Source organism: Temnothorax longispinosus, chromosome 6 (assembly GCF_030848805.1).
Source record: "Temnothorax longispinosus isolate EJ_2023e chromosome 6, Tlon_JGU_v1, whole genome shotgun sequence".
NCBI lineage: Eukaryota > Metazoa > Arthropoda > Insecta > Hymenoptera > Formicidae > Temnothorax > Temnothorax longispinosus.
The window spans coordinates 8,783,481-8,801,813 of NC_092363.1; the positions used below are offsets into that span (position 1 = coordinate 8,783,481).

Here is an 18,333-nt window from a genome sequence, read left to right on the forward strand (position 1 = left end):
GTGTTGCAAAGTGGCATATTACCCACATGGGGGGAATATGCCACTTTGCAACACTTTTGTATTTCTTTCTTTTTAATAGTAAAGAATCAAAATATTTCATTAAAACCATATATAAATAACAGATAAAAGAAGAAAAAAGAAGACCAGTATGCAAAGATACCTCAAAAAGAAAGAGAAATAGGAAAAAAAAACATATTTTTCTTAAGTGTGGCATATTCCCCCGAGTTACCCTATATCTATGTACATATATGTACAATTTCTGTAACTTTTAAAGCAAATATCTCAGAAACGGGTCAGACAATCAATTGCAAATTTAACACAGGTTTTTGGGATATATAAGTGCATAATGTCTGTAAATTTCAGCTTTATCCCTCTATTTTGACATAAGTAATATACATCCTTAATAAATACACTTTGAAGATCTCAAGTGCCGTGCTTAATTACCGTAAACCTGTCATGTCTCGTCTCATAGAGTTATCAAAGTTTTACATGCGCGTTTGCCTAAGTCTGACACTAATTGAATACCACAGCATGCATTTATTGCAATGAATTACAAATGCTTAACATTCTTCAGGCGTAAAACCAACGAAGAACTACGTGACAATATATATTCTCCATGTGATTGTGCTAAAATTACCAATGCATTATCATTTATATTGTTTTTCTTTTACAAGGAATATAAACTTGACAGTGTAAAAAAACGCGTTTGATGACAACTCTTTAAAAATTGATGTGGCATATAACGAATATGACGGAAAAAAAGCTTCAGTCAGTCACGCGAAGTTAATAAATATGCGGTTCAAAGAAGACGCATTTCTATTGATTCTCGATCATTAGAGAAATCGACGCACGCGATTCTCGCAGCCTATTTACGCAACTTCACAGCGCACGCCTATACCGGAAAAGTTCCATTTTCGTAGAATTACTTTGTCCGGCTAATCGAATCTCCTCTCTCATTTACGTTAAAAAATTCACGGATTTAACTATTCATAGTTGATTTAAAATAATAATAACATTTAAGTAACAAACAAAATTATATTTTTTTAGAGAATTTAGTCTCACAAATTATTTGAGAATAACAATTCCTCGATGTTGTGCATTTTGATTTTCTTAAAGATGGCGGGATAATCAAATCCACGTATCGACGGTAGGATAGATTTTTAAACTGGAGCGCAATAATGCACAGTAAAACAATATCTTGTTACGGGTATACGCTCTATTGGCTTCATCTCTCGCTCTATTTACGTACACATCAGATAACATCGGTGACAGAGTATCGCGGGCCTATTTATGTCGTCCATTCAAGTATTCGTAGGTCGTTTGCGTCAAACGACTCGATTCGCGCGGCCGCGGGCCGGTGCGCGGCGGCGCGAACCTCCCGAAGAATGCGAATCTATATCCGGTTTGCGCCTAGTTCGCATTGATAAACAGTCTTGGTGCGCCGAACCCAGGATGAGAGCGTACAACGCTCGCGTGCGCGCACGTCGAAAAGAAAGGGAAATCTACTCGGAGAATCTGGTCCACTGGTCCGGCGTGACGTCAAATTCTCCCCATAAAAATTAACGAGGGACCACGTGACCGCGCTCGCCCACGCCACGGTCGGGCCAATCACTGGGCTCGGGATCCCTCCGAGTGACACGGCGACATGCTCGCGACGCGACATTAGCGAAGTTGTCCCGCGCGCGCGTGTTGCGAAAGAGCGCGAAAAAAAGAGCTCGTGTTCTGGAAAAGATTCGTCGGAAATACTTTGTCCGCATGGCGGACAAAGAGGGAAACCACTTGCATTGGGCGAGTGAGTAAGTGCATTTATCTTGGGATTTTAAAAATCCTCTTGTATCGTTATCGAGAGTAACCATTATATCAGTAGCAGCGCACAAGAAGTCAGAAAATCTTTATGCGTCAAGATTAAAAAGCCCAAAGACATCAAAATCAGTATGTGAAAATTGTGATAATCCTAATTACGCGATCTTGATATGTTCTTGCTGCGTTAATGATGAAGTTTAGATCAAACAGACAAAGAATGAGCTTTTATTAAAATTCGAATCCTGACTGAGGTAATATTTTTCGCAATAAATTCTTTATAGTGATTTTAAATAGGATGCTTATACATGTATATTAGCATCAAAGTTGCATCGATCGAGAAGGATCAAAACTCATGCATGGTCAAAACGTCTTGACGATTAATTGACCAAAATCAATGTCATATTGTCGTGACGATTATAAAGATAGCCAGTTAGATCAAATAAAAAAATCTTTGCCAGCATTTATTAAACAAGCGGGTTATCAAACGCGAAATTCAGGGTGCAATATCCATCTATTCGCTTCGCGTTGTTACCTAGAAAAGATCTACAACAAAGTTCAGAGTGCGATGAGGAGGCGTGAAATCGAATGGACTCGTACCGTGACACGGCGCGGCGCAACCGAACAGAAATTCGAAACGCGACCGCGCGCAGCGACGCGAGCGCGATAACGCATGCGCGCACCTGTCCAGCTCCCAGACATCAGGCATTTCAATTAATGACACGCTAATACGCGACCGGCTATTATCGCGACAAAATAATACTTACGTAATATGCGCGGCCGAGAGAAAGACCCGGGTCCTCCTGTGCGTTCCTTGCGAATTCGCGGCGCTCGCGCGTGCACGAGCGCCCGCGTGAGTCGAGAAAGAAGTAAAAGCTTCGGAGAAAAGAAGACGATGAGACTTCGCTCAACGAGGGGATTACACAATCTCCCGCCTCAACCTAACCTTTCTCTCTCACCAGCGTGACGCGCGAGCGTGTCCGCGCGGAGGTAGGAGTCAAATGAGCGGGCGGACGGACGGATGGACGGACGGACGAACGGGTACACGAGTACACAGGTACACAGACACCGTCTTGCGACATAATACAATAATTATGAAATTCGTGAGTTTCTAAAGGCGCATGCCGCGCACGGTTTCTGTTATCCTGCGCCGCGTCGCGCCGGTTTCCCAGAAATGACCGTTCAACCCTATTGTGGAATCCGTGTACTATTTTCGGAGATTTCCACAGGTCCGCCCACCGCGGGGTGTTTGCAAAACCCGTCCCACTTTTTATAAAATCTGACAATCTGATATTTATGATACGCGATTAATAGAGATGGACGCGCTTCACCATCGCGCGCGTCCTAGTTTTTTCCCTACTGTCCTAAGTCACGCGCGAAAAGATTGCGCCACCTTCATTACTCTATGACTCTCGCTGAGCTATGATCGACGTCGCTGCTGAACTGCGATCCGAATCGCCGAATCTGTTTTACTGTTTTACGGGAAACGATATAGCTGCAGTCTCTAATCAAATTGCCAAAATCCATTTTTACATGTTAAACTAACGCTGTTTCGCCCACGTGGCTGACAACGCAAAGAAAATAGTATGAAGTTGTGAATGGCATATTAGCCATTGTTACCTCGATGTTTTTTGCTACATCAACTGAGAACGGTCATAGTAGGTTTAATAATGGAGACAGGCAAGAAGCGTCAAGAAGGAAGGGACGAAAAGTTTCTCCATTTGACATAACGTTTGATATTCGAAGAATTAATCTTTCAATTGTCTACTGCACTGCATAGGACAAGATGATAACTTGTAAAGATGAGCAGCAGCGATGTGTCTCAAACATTTTCTTCTGATCTTTTTAAAAGACGAGAGAAGTTCTTTTTAAAAGACTTCTCGAAGATAAGATATTAAAAGAGAAATAATTTAATATGAAGACATTTTTATCCCGATGTGGAATGTATTTTAAAATTTTCTTCAACCAGAAAATCTTGGAGGAAATTTTCTCGCAGAATTTAGGTTATCGGTAGTAGGATATAGTTCAAGCGTTGCGAATAAGAATAAAACAGAATAACAAATATCGATGCGACGTACGATGACCGAAAGATGTTCAATAATCATCCGGTTGAAAAGCACGAGAGCGGCTGTATTTCCGTAGAAGGAGCTCGACCTTGTTAGGAGGCTGAAGTTCACGTTCGACAAATTAGAAAAGTAACCGATCGCGGAATACTCGCATCGTACAACCGCATCGTTGTTGAAGTGACCTTGAACGTGAATGGTTGCACGGCCTTGAACACAGAAATGTAGAAGATACTCGTGGTTCAGTGATGAAAAAGAACCGTTTTTGTATTCACCAAACTGGTTTCGATGCGCCGCGAGCGAGCGACCGATCGTTCCGTTGCGAGGTGCAAGATCCGCATGGTTATAAATAAAAGGCCGGTGCACCTATGTGCAGATTCCATCTGATATGCGAAATTAGCGGCGGCGACGACGATGACAACGTTTTTTCACGCGCGCGGTCACGAAATGACGAGGCAAGGCGCGAGCTCGTTCCTTCAACCCTCCGTACTTATTAACATTTATTAAGACTGCCGCTCTTTCAAAGTGCCTTATGCTCGTGGGACACGACATATCTCCGAGACAAAAAAAAATTAACAGAACGCGCGTAATTTTTCGTCCAAGCGCTTTAGATTTCCAATTATATTGGTTGATGGTATAGACGAAAAATTCTATAAATAAGTCAAATTTGAACAGAAATTTTTTTTCCCTTCTTCCCCCAGCATAAACCAATTGAGTTCCGAAGTTTCGGTTAAAGATAATAGCGCTTTTGAACCACCCAAGACGATGTGTCCTGTGCCACCAATGCGGCAAAGTGAAACAAATTTTCGCTTTGACAAAATAATAGAAGAAAAGATATCCTAATAAATGGTGTCCTTGTTCACATAATAGGGCGTTCCAACAGCAAAGCGTTCGAATAATGAATGTCCAAAAACTTACAATCCGGAGAATCCAGAAGTTCTATATTTTACAATCGTCAAACAGAGTGTCAAGTCTTGATATTTTTACCTTTCCTAGATATGCCTTTAAATAAGGCGGATCTGTACAAAAGAATTACTTAGCAAGTATTTTCCAAATGTCCACGCGAGCTTGATTTTCTTTGAAGGAATAAAAGTGCGTCCGTGTAATTTGTAATTTCTCCGCGTGTCGGAAAAAATATATTTCGGCGGTCTAGTATATAGAAACCGCGAGTATTACACGTCAAAAGACTTTCACCTGCGAGTATTACACGTGGACAGGTAAGAAAGCACATCCTATTTCAAATTTCTACACTCTAATTATGCAATGCGGACCGTGTGAGGCGAGTGATTATGAGCTAAAATTCTAATAAGGGCGCTGGCAAGATAAATTTGTTTTTAGTCGTATGTCGAATAGAAGCTGGACGCGAATGGGTTTTCCTCTTTTCTGGAAAGTAATAAACCCAATGTATCGAGACAGAATGGTTTCACGTAGTGTGATACCGCATTAATGCTAAAAATATATCTATTGTTATATCTATTTCCGGAAACGTTAGGTGTTCGATATTTCATAAAGAATATAATTACGCCTTAAATCAAAACCTCAACAAAGAATATTCATACAATATTTGACAAATTTGCCAGGTTTATGAAACAAAGGAAAAGAATTTTGTGTTTTCGTTATTTCTATAATTTTAATTCGAAAACGAAAATGTCTTCAAAAGAAATAAAGATTGCATTGAAAACTAGGGACAATGATTTTACAAACGTCTTTGTTTCTGTTATCCCTTACACTACAATGTGAAAAACGGCATCTTATTCGTACAAACATCAATGTGTCCGACCACTTTTTCACTTATTTAAAGTGGTTCAGGAAATCTCTAAAACTTCATGAACATACTTTCAAGTTTCTAGAACAAATGTCTGTACTCCATCTTGAAAAAAAATAAAATATAATATATGTAATTAGAGATATATGAAATTTCGAGAAACTTTAATTTTAATGGATAGAACTGGATGGAAATCGATCGGACACGAAATACTCATGTTTGTATTATAAAGGTTATAATATATTATTGTTTACATAAAAATTGTTTATCGTCGATCATTTTTGATCTGTTACAGAGGCTAGGAAACTTCGCAATTGAATAAGTTTAACATTAATTTTAACATGCTTGCCTTTTTCTGCTGATATTCTAGCTTCAAAAACTGATTTTAGCTTCAAAATTATCTTTGTCCGTTCTAGAAAAACTTGCTATGTTTCGTAAAAATTTAGGAAGCGGCATATTGCGAGTATTCTTTACAAGCGTTACGATCGTATAAACATTTTCGATTCTGATCCGCAGTCATTTAGACTTTGCGAATTTACACTCACATGTATTTACACATCACGTATGTATACATCATGTGTACAAGCTGAGAAATATTGAAACAGTATAAAATGGAAGAACAGCGAAAAATACTTTGTACTTATTGTTAGTTACGATTAAGGATGTGTTAAGGATCGGTTGAAGCATTTTTCTTAAATCGTGAAAAAAAGAAACTTTCTATTCAAAATCGAAATCCGATTCAAAAGTCTCTCCCAATTCTATATTTGAGTTTTGTTTATATCGAGAGACCCAGCGTAAGATTAAAAACTTTCTATAGACGCGCGCCGAACCTAAGGAAGTTTCAACCTTCTCGTCTTCTATATATAGATACGTTAGTACGAACCGGGGAACAAAATTATTGCCATCGAACAAAATCGCGACATGTTTCCGGCTGCGTCCCGACATGCACGTGCACTCGTAGTTGCCGACTACGTGCAAGAGGTTCCCTTTGCACGCGACAGCTAATCGTAAACAAAGAGAGTCTAGATTCTTGCTCGAGGTAGCTTTCATTCAAACGGTATTTTGATAACGCAATAACTCTTCGCAACAACAGTTCCGTCGCGAGAGATGAACTCGGTGACTCGAGACGGAAGAAAACTTGATTCTTTTCCTCGCCGAGTTGCGAACGGAAATTACAGTTTTTTCTTCCTCTACCGATCTCCGAGACTTTACTGTCCGTATATATGCACATATATATGGTTATTATGCTGCCAAAGGATTAACGAGTTTCACTCGAACGTGTTGTGCTCGTCGTACGAGTACGAAAGGCGTTCCCGCGGCTGCGAACGATGGTCGTGAAATACTATCCCTTTTTAAGACTCCCCCTCCTTCCCGCACCCGATAAAAACAGCGTAATTTCTTGATGTGCGTACTTGACTACGCATGCTTCTCTTTCGGCATCGAGCATATCGACGTATATTTATACAGATAGTTTATATTATCATTTTGAATATGAGTCATTACATTTAAATTACTCTGGCAATAATGCAACTAGTGACGATAAATTGTAAAACGCTAAACATATTGCTGGCAGAAACGATTGGCGAACTTCTTTATGAAAGAGAGAGAAAGAGAGAGAGAGAGAGGGAAAGCAGCGTTATTCTTTTGAAATGAGTAATCAAACATGAAAGAAAATGCGGGCTTGACTTTAGTAATTTTATCGCTATTATTTCTCAGATATTATCCTATTAGCTTGTAACGTATTGTATCATTATAAAGATATGCAATAAATCTGCAATATCTTGCGTTTTTAAAATTCGACGGTCTTTGGATTTGATGTTCCATCGAAAAAATTCTATTTAACAACAACTCGTAAAACAGCGCGTTTCGCACAGACCACACTCGCTCTGTCGAAAGCAAATTTTTTTTCTTTATGTCGTCGCTGTTTGAACGTACTATAATTTTGATAAAGAGAGCCTATGTCCGCCTTGTCGCGCATTAAGTTAAATTTTATCACAATATTAGTTAGCGCATGCACACACACGTACACATGCCGGGATGTATTCCGGTTCAATATATTTGATGCCGGTTTCATCGAAACACGAAACCAAGCGCGCATTATGCATCTATAATAAATATATATCGTTGTAATGTATCACCCGGATTTTTTTTGCATAGTCGGCAAACATTATTCGTTAATTGTCATGACTCGGGAATGATTTAAATTGCTATCCCAGACGCGAGTCTCAGAGAGTCTGCATGCGGATATTTATATAAACTCTCTGGCGAAAAGTAAAGTGGCATTATCGTCGGTATAAGAATAGATAAGCTCATTTACTTAACCGCTGGGCAAATTGTTCGCACCTGCGAAACTGAAACCTGAGCGTTGGCACTTTATTGCGTGTACGTACGGTCATGCTTGTAAATTGCGCAAAACCGCGCTGCGTTTCGCGACATGTTGAATAATATCGAACGCGAAGAATTGCGCGTCCTCGCTCGCCGCATTTAAGAATTTTCGACATACACGAAAAAACTATAAATATAACGACCAATCATCGTGATTATATTTCAATCATAATAATAATTAAACTATTGATATTTTCCTTAAGCGAATAAAATTTAAGGTTTTATTATCAAATCTCATCATCAAATTATCATTAAATTAAATTAAATACCTACACGAACAATTTTAAATTATTGACACTGAACGTGGAATAGAGATATAGGAGGTAATTGATTCTTTATCGTTTTTTCGATGACCAAGATCAACTGCACTGCATTTAATAAATGATTAATTAACTTTATGTTAATGCGTTGAAATATTTCTATAATACTAGGCGACTTCTTTATCGAAATGTAATTACTTGAAAGAAAATTAAGAGGTCATACGTTACACAATTAATTAATTACCACAAACGCTAACATAAATTATTATTAATAACTAATGGCTATTTCTTTTAACGCGCTCCGGAAACCTCACGAGCATCTCGTCCGACGGGTTCATTGCTAGCAAGATAGTTTTTAAATTGCTTACAAAGTCGTAGGCGCGGAACTGCTCATTTTGCCAGCTCATTCACGCGTCGTTGAAAACGGCTCGAGTTTGCCGCGGATCTTTGACAGGTGTTATCGCGCATTGATTACCACAAGTGTGCTCGCCGGCTTTTTTCGTGCCTCGTTGCGTTTCTTTCTTTCACACAAGGCAAATCGGTAGACGAATCGAGCCGCGATCTCGTCGTAAATTATTCGAGAAAGCGCGCTCGTGTACAATTCAAAATCGCGATGATTAATCAAACAGAGTTAAACAAACTCCGCTTTCGGCGACGAATGCGTAGAAATAATTTATTAACGCCGAAGCGAACAACGCGAGAGAGTGAAACGAGTCGAAAAACGTATAACGATGAAGCGACGGAAGGAAAAATCAGACCACAATCGTTACTCTATGCTCTATGCTCTTTACATTTTGCAGCGACGAAATGACAGCATCGGGCCACGATTATGATGGATATTATCACTTAATGATATACTTCGTGTCAAATTATCGAATCACGATCTTATCGAAACTCTCTTCTCCCTTCCCCTCCCTCTTTCTACCTTGTTCACAATTCAGTTTAATTACTTTTCTCGTAGATAGGCGCGGTCCGTGCTGTTTTCGTTTTTCCGCGTGCACGTATTATCGGGACGCATTTTGTGTCTGTGAAGTTGGCATATCATTTTCCAGCAGATCAAAAATAAAAGGCAGTTCTTGTCGCATGCAGTCGAGTTCTATAGTTCCTGATACTTTTTAGTAATAGTTCTGGTGATTTTACCCAAAAAACAGCCGATCAAAAAAATGATCTGCTAACTTCCCGTAGCAGATCAGTTTCTAGCAAATCAAAAATAAAAAAGAGTTCTTGTCGCATGCAGTCGAGTTCTATAGTTCCTGATACTTTTTAATAATAGTTCTGTTGATTTTGCCAAAAAAAGTCCATTGAAAAAATTATCTGCTAATTTTCCAAAATCTCGGAGTTCCGGTTTATTTAAAATATTTTTCGAATAGTTCTGAACATACTAAAGCATTTTCTAAAAAGTTCCCGACTCTGGCAATAATTGTTTTCAAGCGGTATTAATTTTTTAAACAATCATACGACATTGCCAGGGTCGGGAACTCTTTGGAAAATGCTTTAGTATGTTCAGAACTATTCGAGAAATATTTTAGATAAACCGGAACTGCGACGTTTCGTACAGCATATCACCCTATTCTCTCTAAATACTCGGTTTTCGAGCGGTATTAATTTTTTAAACAATCATACGACATTGCCAGGGTCGGGAACTTTTTGGAAAATGCTTTAGTATGTTCAGAACTATTCGAGAAATATTTTAGATAAACCGGAACTGCGACATTTCGTACAGCATATCACCTTATTCTCTCTAAATACTCGGTTTTCGAGCGGTATTAATTTTTTAAACAATTATACGACATTGCCAGGGTCGGGAACTCTTTGGAAAATGCTTTAGTATGTTCAGAACTATTCGAGAAATATTTTAGATAAACCGGAACTGCGACATTTCGTACAGCATATCACCTTATTCTCTCTAAATACTCGGTTTTCGAGCGGTATTAATTTTTTAAACAATCATACGACATTGCCAGGGTCGGGAACTCTTTAGAAAATGCTTTAGTATGTTCAGAACTATCCGAGAAATATTTTAGATAAACCGGAACTGCGACATTTCGTACAGCATATCACCCTATTCTCTCTAAATACTCGGTTTTCGAGCGGTATTAATTTTTTAAACAATCATACGACATTGCCAGGGTCGGGAACTCTTTGGAAAATGCTTTAGTATGTTCAGAACTATTCGAAAAATATTTTAGATAAACCGGAACTGCGACATTTCGTACAGCATATCACCCTATTCTCTCTAAATACTCGGTTTTCGAGCGGTATTAATTTTTTAAACAATCATACGACATTGCCAGGGTCGGGAACTTTTTGGAAAATGCTTTAGTATGTTCAGAACTGTTCGAGAAATATTTTAGATAAACCGGAACTGCGACATTTCGTACAGCATATCACCCTATTCTCTCTAAATACTCGGTTTTCGAGCGGTATTAATTTTTTAAACAATCATACGACATTGCCAGGGTCGGGAACTCTTTGGAAAATGCTTTAGTATGTTCAGAACTATTCGAGAAATATTTTAGATAAACCGGAACTGCGACATTTCGTACAGCATATCACACTATTCTCTCTAAGTACTCGGTTTTTGGGCGGTATTAATTTTTTAAACAATCGTACAACATTGCTAATGTCGAGAACTTTTTAGAAAATGCTTCAGTATGCTCAGAACTATTCGAAAAATATTTTAAATAAACCGGAACTCCGAGATTTTGGAAAATTAGCAGATAATTTTTTCAATGGACTTTTTTTGGCAAAATCAACAGAACTATTATTAAAAAGTATCAGGAACTATAGAACTCGACTGCATGCGACAAGAACTCTTTTTTATTTTTGATTTGCTAGAAAATGATCTGCTACGGGAAGTTAGCAGATCATTTTTTCGATCGACTGTTTTTTGGGTAAAATCACCAGAACTATTACTAAAAAGTATCAGGAACTATAGAACTCGACTGCATGCGACAAGAACTGCCTTTTATTTTTGATCTGCTGGAAAATGATATGCCAACTTCACAGACACACGCATTTTACGCGCATTTTCTGCGGGATCTTCGTCGGCACAGAATTTTTTCCCTCTTTCTTTGTAAAACTTGGTAAGAGACGCGATGCAGGTAAAAAGAAACCCCTTCCTTTCGTAAACACTCGCAAGCACTCTGGAAACTTTCCGCGTTAAGCAATCTCCCCCGTTTGCCGTTGTAGGAACGCGTCGTGGAAAACGGTGTGCAAAGACGGCAATTGCAACAGACGCTGTTTCGAGATTCGCTTAATCGTTGGGCCTTGGGGGCCTAGACCCAGTTACTCGGATTGCATTTTCTTGGCGGTATTTCTGAACTCCCCCCTCCCCCTCCCCCCCGTGTCTCGACAAATGCGAGCGTAATCGCGAGCGGCGGAAAGCACCGAAATTGGAGCATCGATCGAACTAGCCTGTTTATAACTCAATTCAATTTAATTTTATTACGCGTCGTATGCGCGCGCGCGTGCGCGTTCGTGTGCGTGCGTGAATATACGTGTGACCGATTTTGTATTAATTTTATCTTGAATTAAGATATAATTAGAAATTAAGAAATTATTATATCAAGCGGCTCGCCAGACGTTATTAATTTAATTACGAAGGAGAAAGAGTCTCGTAAAATATTTCCTCGCGTAAGAGTAAAATTATCACACGGCATAATTTATATATCGTCTATAAGTTACCGAAGTTCACAGAGCCGCCTGCTAATTAAGAAGAAATTGTTGACGCAGGAGTTTTAATGGGGCCAAACGTAAGCGGGTAGATAATGGCGCGTAATTGTGTTACTAGTGCCGTGCCGTGCCGTGACGTAATTTCGTTTGTCCAGCGTGTAGGAACGACCGCTTCTCCGCTCCGACTCGAATATCGCGGGGAAGAGGCGCGCGCGCGCGATCGATTCGCGTGACTATAAAGAGATACATACATACGTGCCATCGCTTGCCGTCCAGCGCGCATTCCCGAGCTTTAAAACGGCGAAAGGGAGCACGCGGTGTGAGACTCGATTAATCGCTTTCACGGTGTGTAATAAGGTTAAGTTCGTATGAGCGTGGTGCGGAAACGCCCGAGCGTCACGCTGACGAGAACCGAGTCCAACCGACGACGACGACGACGACGACGACTACCACGACGATCACCACGACGACCACGATGACCACGACGATAACCGAACGCGCGCATAAACGGCTTTTGACGCGCGCGGTTAGCGGCACTCGCGCGGAGATATTCAACAAGAGATAACATAAAACATAATAATGTCGGTGACACCGGACCGCTGTTGGCGGGAAAACGTGGCTCACGCCTGGTGAAAGTCAAGAACTAAGCCAGAATTATGTGTAACAAATGTTGTAACCGGGTTTTAGAATTATATGCACGTATATAAATATTAAATTGTTGATGTCTACCAGTCTTGATCATAGATACATATACTTATTATTGAATTCAGTTAAATCCATTAATGTTTATCGAACCGTTCTTAAAAACAGGCCATCAAACATCCATCGGAGACGTCATGTTATCATTTGTGTTCAATAAAAATGCGGTGGATTTGTGCTGAATTTTTAAACTCACCCTAAACTGGAGAAATTATTAAAACGACGCGCGATGCAATTGATAGATAACGGGCGATCACATGCCCGCCGCGGAATTGGATATTCATATGCAGGTTCTTTTTATAACGACGAAAAAAATAAACTTGTTTCTTTTTTCTCTCTTTAAAAAAATCTCTTTAAGACCAATTTAACGTTTAATCAAGTAATAAAAAATTATCTTTCTCTATGTTTTTATTACTTCTTTTATACTTTCCTCTTTCTTATTTATAATGTAACTAATACCAACTTTTTCATATTTATCCTCAATCTTTCTGTTCCTAACAAAATCGGTTCCTTTACAGCCTACACTTATGCATCACTTGAACAATTACATTATGAGAGCCCATTCCATCGTATTTGCACATCAAGAGACTCTTCTCCAGATAATTTGGTATTCTACATACTTGTTTTACGAATTTTATAATCTGACTATATTTCATTAATTTTAGTTTGTAAGTGACGGTTATGTTATATCGCACTGAAGACTTTACTTTATTACAGGTCGAAACGTTTGTTCACATTATTTATTAATACTTTATTAGCACGTATATTTTGCTTGGTTCGTTAACCTCCTTTTATATCCTTTATCTTTAAATAAACTTTGTGTTTGAATGTACTGTACTCGTACGTAGAAATAGGCGTGGATTTAATACACGAGTATACGCGTAGATTTACATTTAATTCTCTAGAAATCTAGAATGAGACTTTGGCGATTTTGCGGGAACTTTGTATAACGTTTTACTTAATGACGTTATGTCGATCTGCACTTGGGTCTATTATTAGCCTGTTATCAGTTATATGTGAGGCATTAACGTTACGCTAGCTGTTATCCGATATTGCGATTCAGACCTTCATCGCGATAACCTTCATCACACAATTTAACAATCAGAATTAATATTATCGTTTTTTTAATTATGAAAATTAGAAAATTGAAATAGTATTCTTTGCGTCGTATTTCACGTGCATTGATCCATAGGTTCTCTCAACTGCGCGTATGCACATAAAACATTATTTTTTATAACAGATGCCCGTCGATAAAATTCTTCGCGAGATGTTATCTACATAACGAGTTACAAATCTATACATATATATATCTATAACGTTTCCCGTGCGATTCAATAAATCGATTCAGTTTTTGACAGACTTTTTGTTCCTAGATATCTATTGGTGTTATACGAAATATGCTTTTAACATGTAGTAATATATTGGATCATTTATTGGACTATTTATTTATCTGATAAGATGCATAGATATTTCGATATTTCGCTAAAATTCTTTTCGACACCTTTTGCTATTAAAATCGAAACTGCTCTGTAAAAAAAGGTCGTAACTCGAAAAAATTCATCCTTTCTTCTTCTCTTCTCTTCGCGTTTGAGTTTTTCTCTCGGGAGTCGCTTTTCAACGGTACGCACTAAAGCTTGTATATAATTTTTTCCGCAATAATTCTAATCCCCCCTCTTCAATTTTAATAATCAAATATAATTACTTTATTGATGGTCCAGATTTGTTAAGAAATTTTAGCATTCCAACTAGAAACTTAAAGCAGTACTCCGTCTTTCATATCGGATAGAACCGTACTTTATGGGACAAATTCTTGCTTAATAGATTGATTATCTCTGCGAGCAATTATTCCAATAGGGTAGATTTCTTTTGCGGCTCTGTAACTACTTTCAAACTAAAGCTTTCTCGACTTATCTCGTAATATCTCGTAATATCAATTAATAAATCAATCCAGAGTCTCGGCTTGATATAAAAATACTCTTCGTATTAGATTTTGTAAAATGTATGTTCTCTTTTTCTGACTGTATGTTAAAGGGTATTTTGTCCCGTTAATAAAGATTAATTATTATTATTATTATATTTGACATAAATGTAAAGATTATCGTAAGCGTTTCGTAAATTATGTTGCGGGTGGCATCGAACGGCGCTTATCACTAGTATATTAGAAATGTAAAACGCTACAAATGCTTAAAATATTCCTCGTGTTTGTCTTCAAAGTGTACAAATAATCTTTTTTCGCTTCTGGTGCCATCGCTGTTTCTTTCCCTTTCCACGATACGTTGTATACATCGCTGTGGGATGTCAGAATGCAGTCGATAGTCCAATGAGAGAATTTCTTTTTCGAAAACGAGTTCTCCTCATTGGACCATTGGCCGCGTTCCGACATCCCACCACAGCGACATACGACATATTGTAGAACAGGTCTTATTGTAATGTTTATAGTATAACTATGTTACATATTTTCAATCGTATGGAATTTTTTTTCAGTTTACTCGAAATTATCTCTTGGTGCTTTACATCAGTTTGCATTTTCATACTAAAAAATGAATATACGCCGAGCGAACGAAGAAACAGCGAATGAAAGTAAAATATTTGTTGACGTCCTACTCTCGCTTACGAGGCGGTCGGAGAAAGCTTTAAACGAAATTATCTTTGAATTATTTCGTTGCACGACCGTGCGCTTAAGTCTTAAGTAGGTATATCTTTAATAATCGTTCGATAAGTAACACTGAAAAGGACTCACCTTCGAGTTTCATGCCGACCTCGAGGCACTTCTGAAAACGGCAGAAGGGACACCGCTTCCGCTGAGTTTTATCGATGTGACAGGATCTCTCAGCCACGCACGTGTAGACCTTCTTGTTCTGGACGGTGCGCTTGAAGAATCCTTTGCAGGACTCACACGTGAGTAAACCGTAGTGATAACCGGACACCTTGTCGCCACATACGGGACACAGCTCCTCGATGACGATGTCCTTGGTGTCCGGGAAATCGGACGGGCACGGTATCGAGCCGGTCACGACACCGACCTGGCCCAGGCCAGGGTGACATAGGGTACCACCGCCGGTCGGGACCGAACCGGCGGCGACGTTGCCACCTCCCGTGGCGACAGCCGGCCCGCCGCTGATCGTGGCGTTAGCCGCGCCTGGACCGCCACCTCCGGCGGCAGGGCCGCCGCCGTTGCCACTGCCACTGCCGCTGCTGGCATAACCGCCACCGCCGCCGTTACCTTCGAGACTGGTGGACGTGCCGCCGCAGGCTCCGTTACCGCTTCCGGCTCCTGTAGGCGGGAATAGACACGTGTACACTTTCTTGTTGGCACAGATCTCGAGTGCCGAAGACGCGCCGCAGGTACCACCGCCACCGCCGCCGCCGCCACCGCCACCGCCACTACCACCCCCGTTACCGCTGTTGCCGCCACCGCCATTGCCATTGCCACCGCCGCCGCCGCCACCGCCGCCGCCACCGCCGCCGCCACCGCCGCCGCCACCCCCCGTTTGAGAGAAGAGACACGTGTAAACCTTTTTATTACTGCACGGCGAGCTGTTGCGCTTGAAGAAATGTTTGCAGTTCTCGCACGTGAGCAGGCCTTGCAAACCGCACTGATAACTGGATATGTTCTTGTGTCCGCACACGGGACATCGATGATCCTCGAGGGGGGCGTCGAAGAAGGCCGCCTCGAAACTCGACATGCCCTGCGACTGTGCCGCCTGATTGTGAGCGGACATTTGTTGCTGTTGCTGCTGCTGCTGCGATTGCGACTGCGACTGCGGCTGATGGCACATGGGCGATGGCGAGCTCTGCGCGCAACTGCTATAAGCCGACGAGCCGTAGTGCGGCTGCGGCTGTTGCTGCGGGGGCTGCTGTCCGGCGGCCTGCGGGCTGCCCTGCGGACTCAGGTGGAACGGCGACATGCTCAGGGATATCAGGCCCGAATGCTGCTCCATCTCCAATAACATATCACCCATGCGCGAGAAGCACCGCACGACGGACGGACGTGCTCGCGTATCGGCACATATATGTGTGTGAAACGGGGCTACTTAAGCCCCCCTGCCACCCTCTCAGATGCGCCCGATGCGATGACACAGAGACGTTCGTTTTGACTCGTTTTGACTTTCCTCCCTTTTCTCACTCCGACGTTTCTTTCTTAAATCTTTACTAAATTTCTGGGCACTACTCTGCTATCGTCGCGTAACGTCGATCAAGCTGACTTCTCGAGGAGGTGTCAATAAATTACATCTATATATATCTTTGTATATTTGTGTCTATCTATTCCGTTCAGTTGGTCACGTTCGCGGGACATCGCTCTCGATCCGTTTAGGCGAACGCGTAATTTCCGGCAAGCCGGTTGTTAAATGTTTCGTAAAATGCAACCTGGCGCGCCCGCTGATGTCGTTTTCGACGACGGCAACGATGACGTCGATGTCAACAAATAAAACGCCGGCACAGTTCGTAGCGAGGAGGAAGCGCGAGTTCCTCCGCGGGTACGGGAAGAGGGAACACACACTCGACTTTGGTGCCCTGGGGCACGAATAAGAATATCGATCACCAGTCACGCTCTTTCTCTCTCTCTCCCTCTCTCACTCTCTCTCTTTTTCGCGGGTTACACACGTTTACCGAGAAAAACCATCGCGCACCACCAAACGTATATGCGGATACACAAAGTCGTCGGTCGAGGTCGACGGGACTACGTCCGAGGCATGATAACAATCGTCGAATGTCGCCGCGCGCGTTAACATTCGCCACTGTCGAAACGGAGCGAACGAACGGCAAACAGCACAAAGAAGCCCCCTTTCGAACCTCGTCGCTTCCTCTCCTGTCCGCACACTGTAATCCAACTTATCGCCGAGCACGATGCGGACGACGAGACTCGCGTACGACGAATACGTCCATCCGCATATCGCGCGTCCGGACTCCGGCGAGTAACACCACGGATGAGGCGGACAGATGGACGGACACACATGCGACAGCAACGACACGAGGACCGAGGAGCGCCGCGGTAGTAGCACAGGGGCGCGCGAGACTGTCAACAAACACGGCACGGGTCTACGTGCGACACACAATCGCGATTGTATTATCGCGAGTGGAGGAAGGCGCGAAAGAGAGCGCTAGCACGCACTGTAATTCGAATGACTAATAGACCGGCGAGCGCGAGCGAGCGAGTTGAGCGAGTGAGCGAATGAACGAGCGAACGAACGGACGAGCGCGCGATCAACAAGGGACTCCGGGACCGGAGCTGAGCGGCTGAGTGCCTTGACAGCTCGCCTATCTGCGTACGACTAGTTGTCCTCTCGGCTCGTTGCTTTCCCGAAGGGCCCGCCCCCTCCCTTCCGCTGCCCTACCGTCAGCACATGGATAGAGTAGGTAGGTAGAGACTGCCGGGGAGGCCGCCTTTGCGAGACACGGTATACGTGACGTATCACTGCGAGCGCGCAGTGGTAACAACGTCGTCAACGACAACGACGACGACGACGACGACGACGACGACGAGAACGGCCCACGTCGTTCCCCTGCGGCGCGTCGTCCGGGGACGTCGGATTGACGATGATGATGATGATGGTGATGAAGATAACGAGACGACGCTACTTGTACCGCTGCGGTTGCCGTTGTTGCTGCTGCTGCTGCTGCTGCTGCTATCGACTTCTCACGCCGCGATCACTCCCGTCGCACGATAACGCGCGGCCGATTACAC

General features: G+C 41.8%; 2 protein-coding genes across 3 annotated transcripts in view; both read right to left on the reverse strand.

The window, feature by feature from the left end:
* The window catches only part of Ftz-f1 (ftz transcription factor 1), a 36,738-nt gene extending 18,886 nt beyond the window's left edge, over positions 1 to 17,852 (reverse strand). For both annotated transcript variants that reach the window (XM_071780736.1, XM_071780735.1), the window contains exon 1: positions 15,388 to 17,852. In XM_071780736.1, coding sequence (XP_071636837.1) covers positions 15,388 to 16,609 — 1,222 coding nt within the window. In that variant the 5' untranslated portion in view covers positions 16,610 to 17,852. The remainder of the gene's footprint in view (positions 1 to 15,387) is intronic.
* The window catches only part of LOC139814476 (uncharacterized), a 172,820-nt gene that overhangs the window by 75,010 nt on the left and 79,477 nt on the right, over positions 1 to 18,333 (reverse strand). The window lies entirely within an intron of this gene.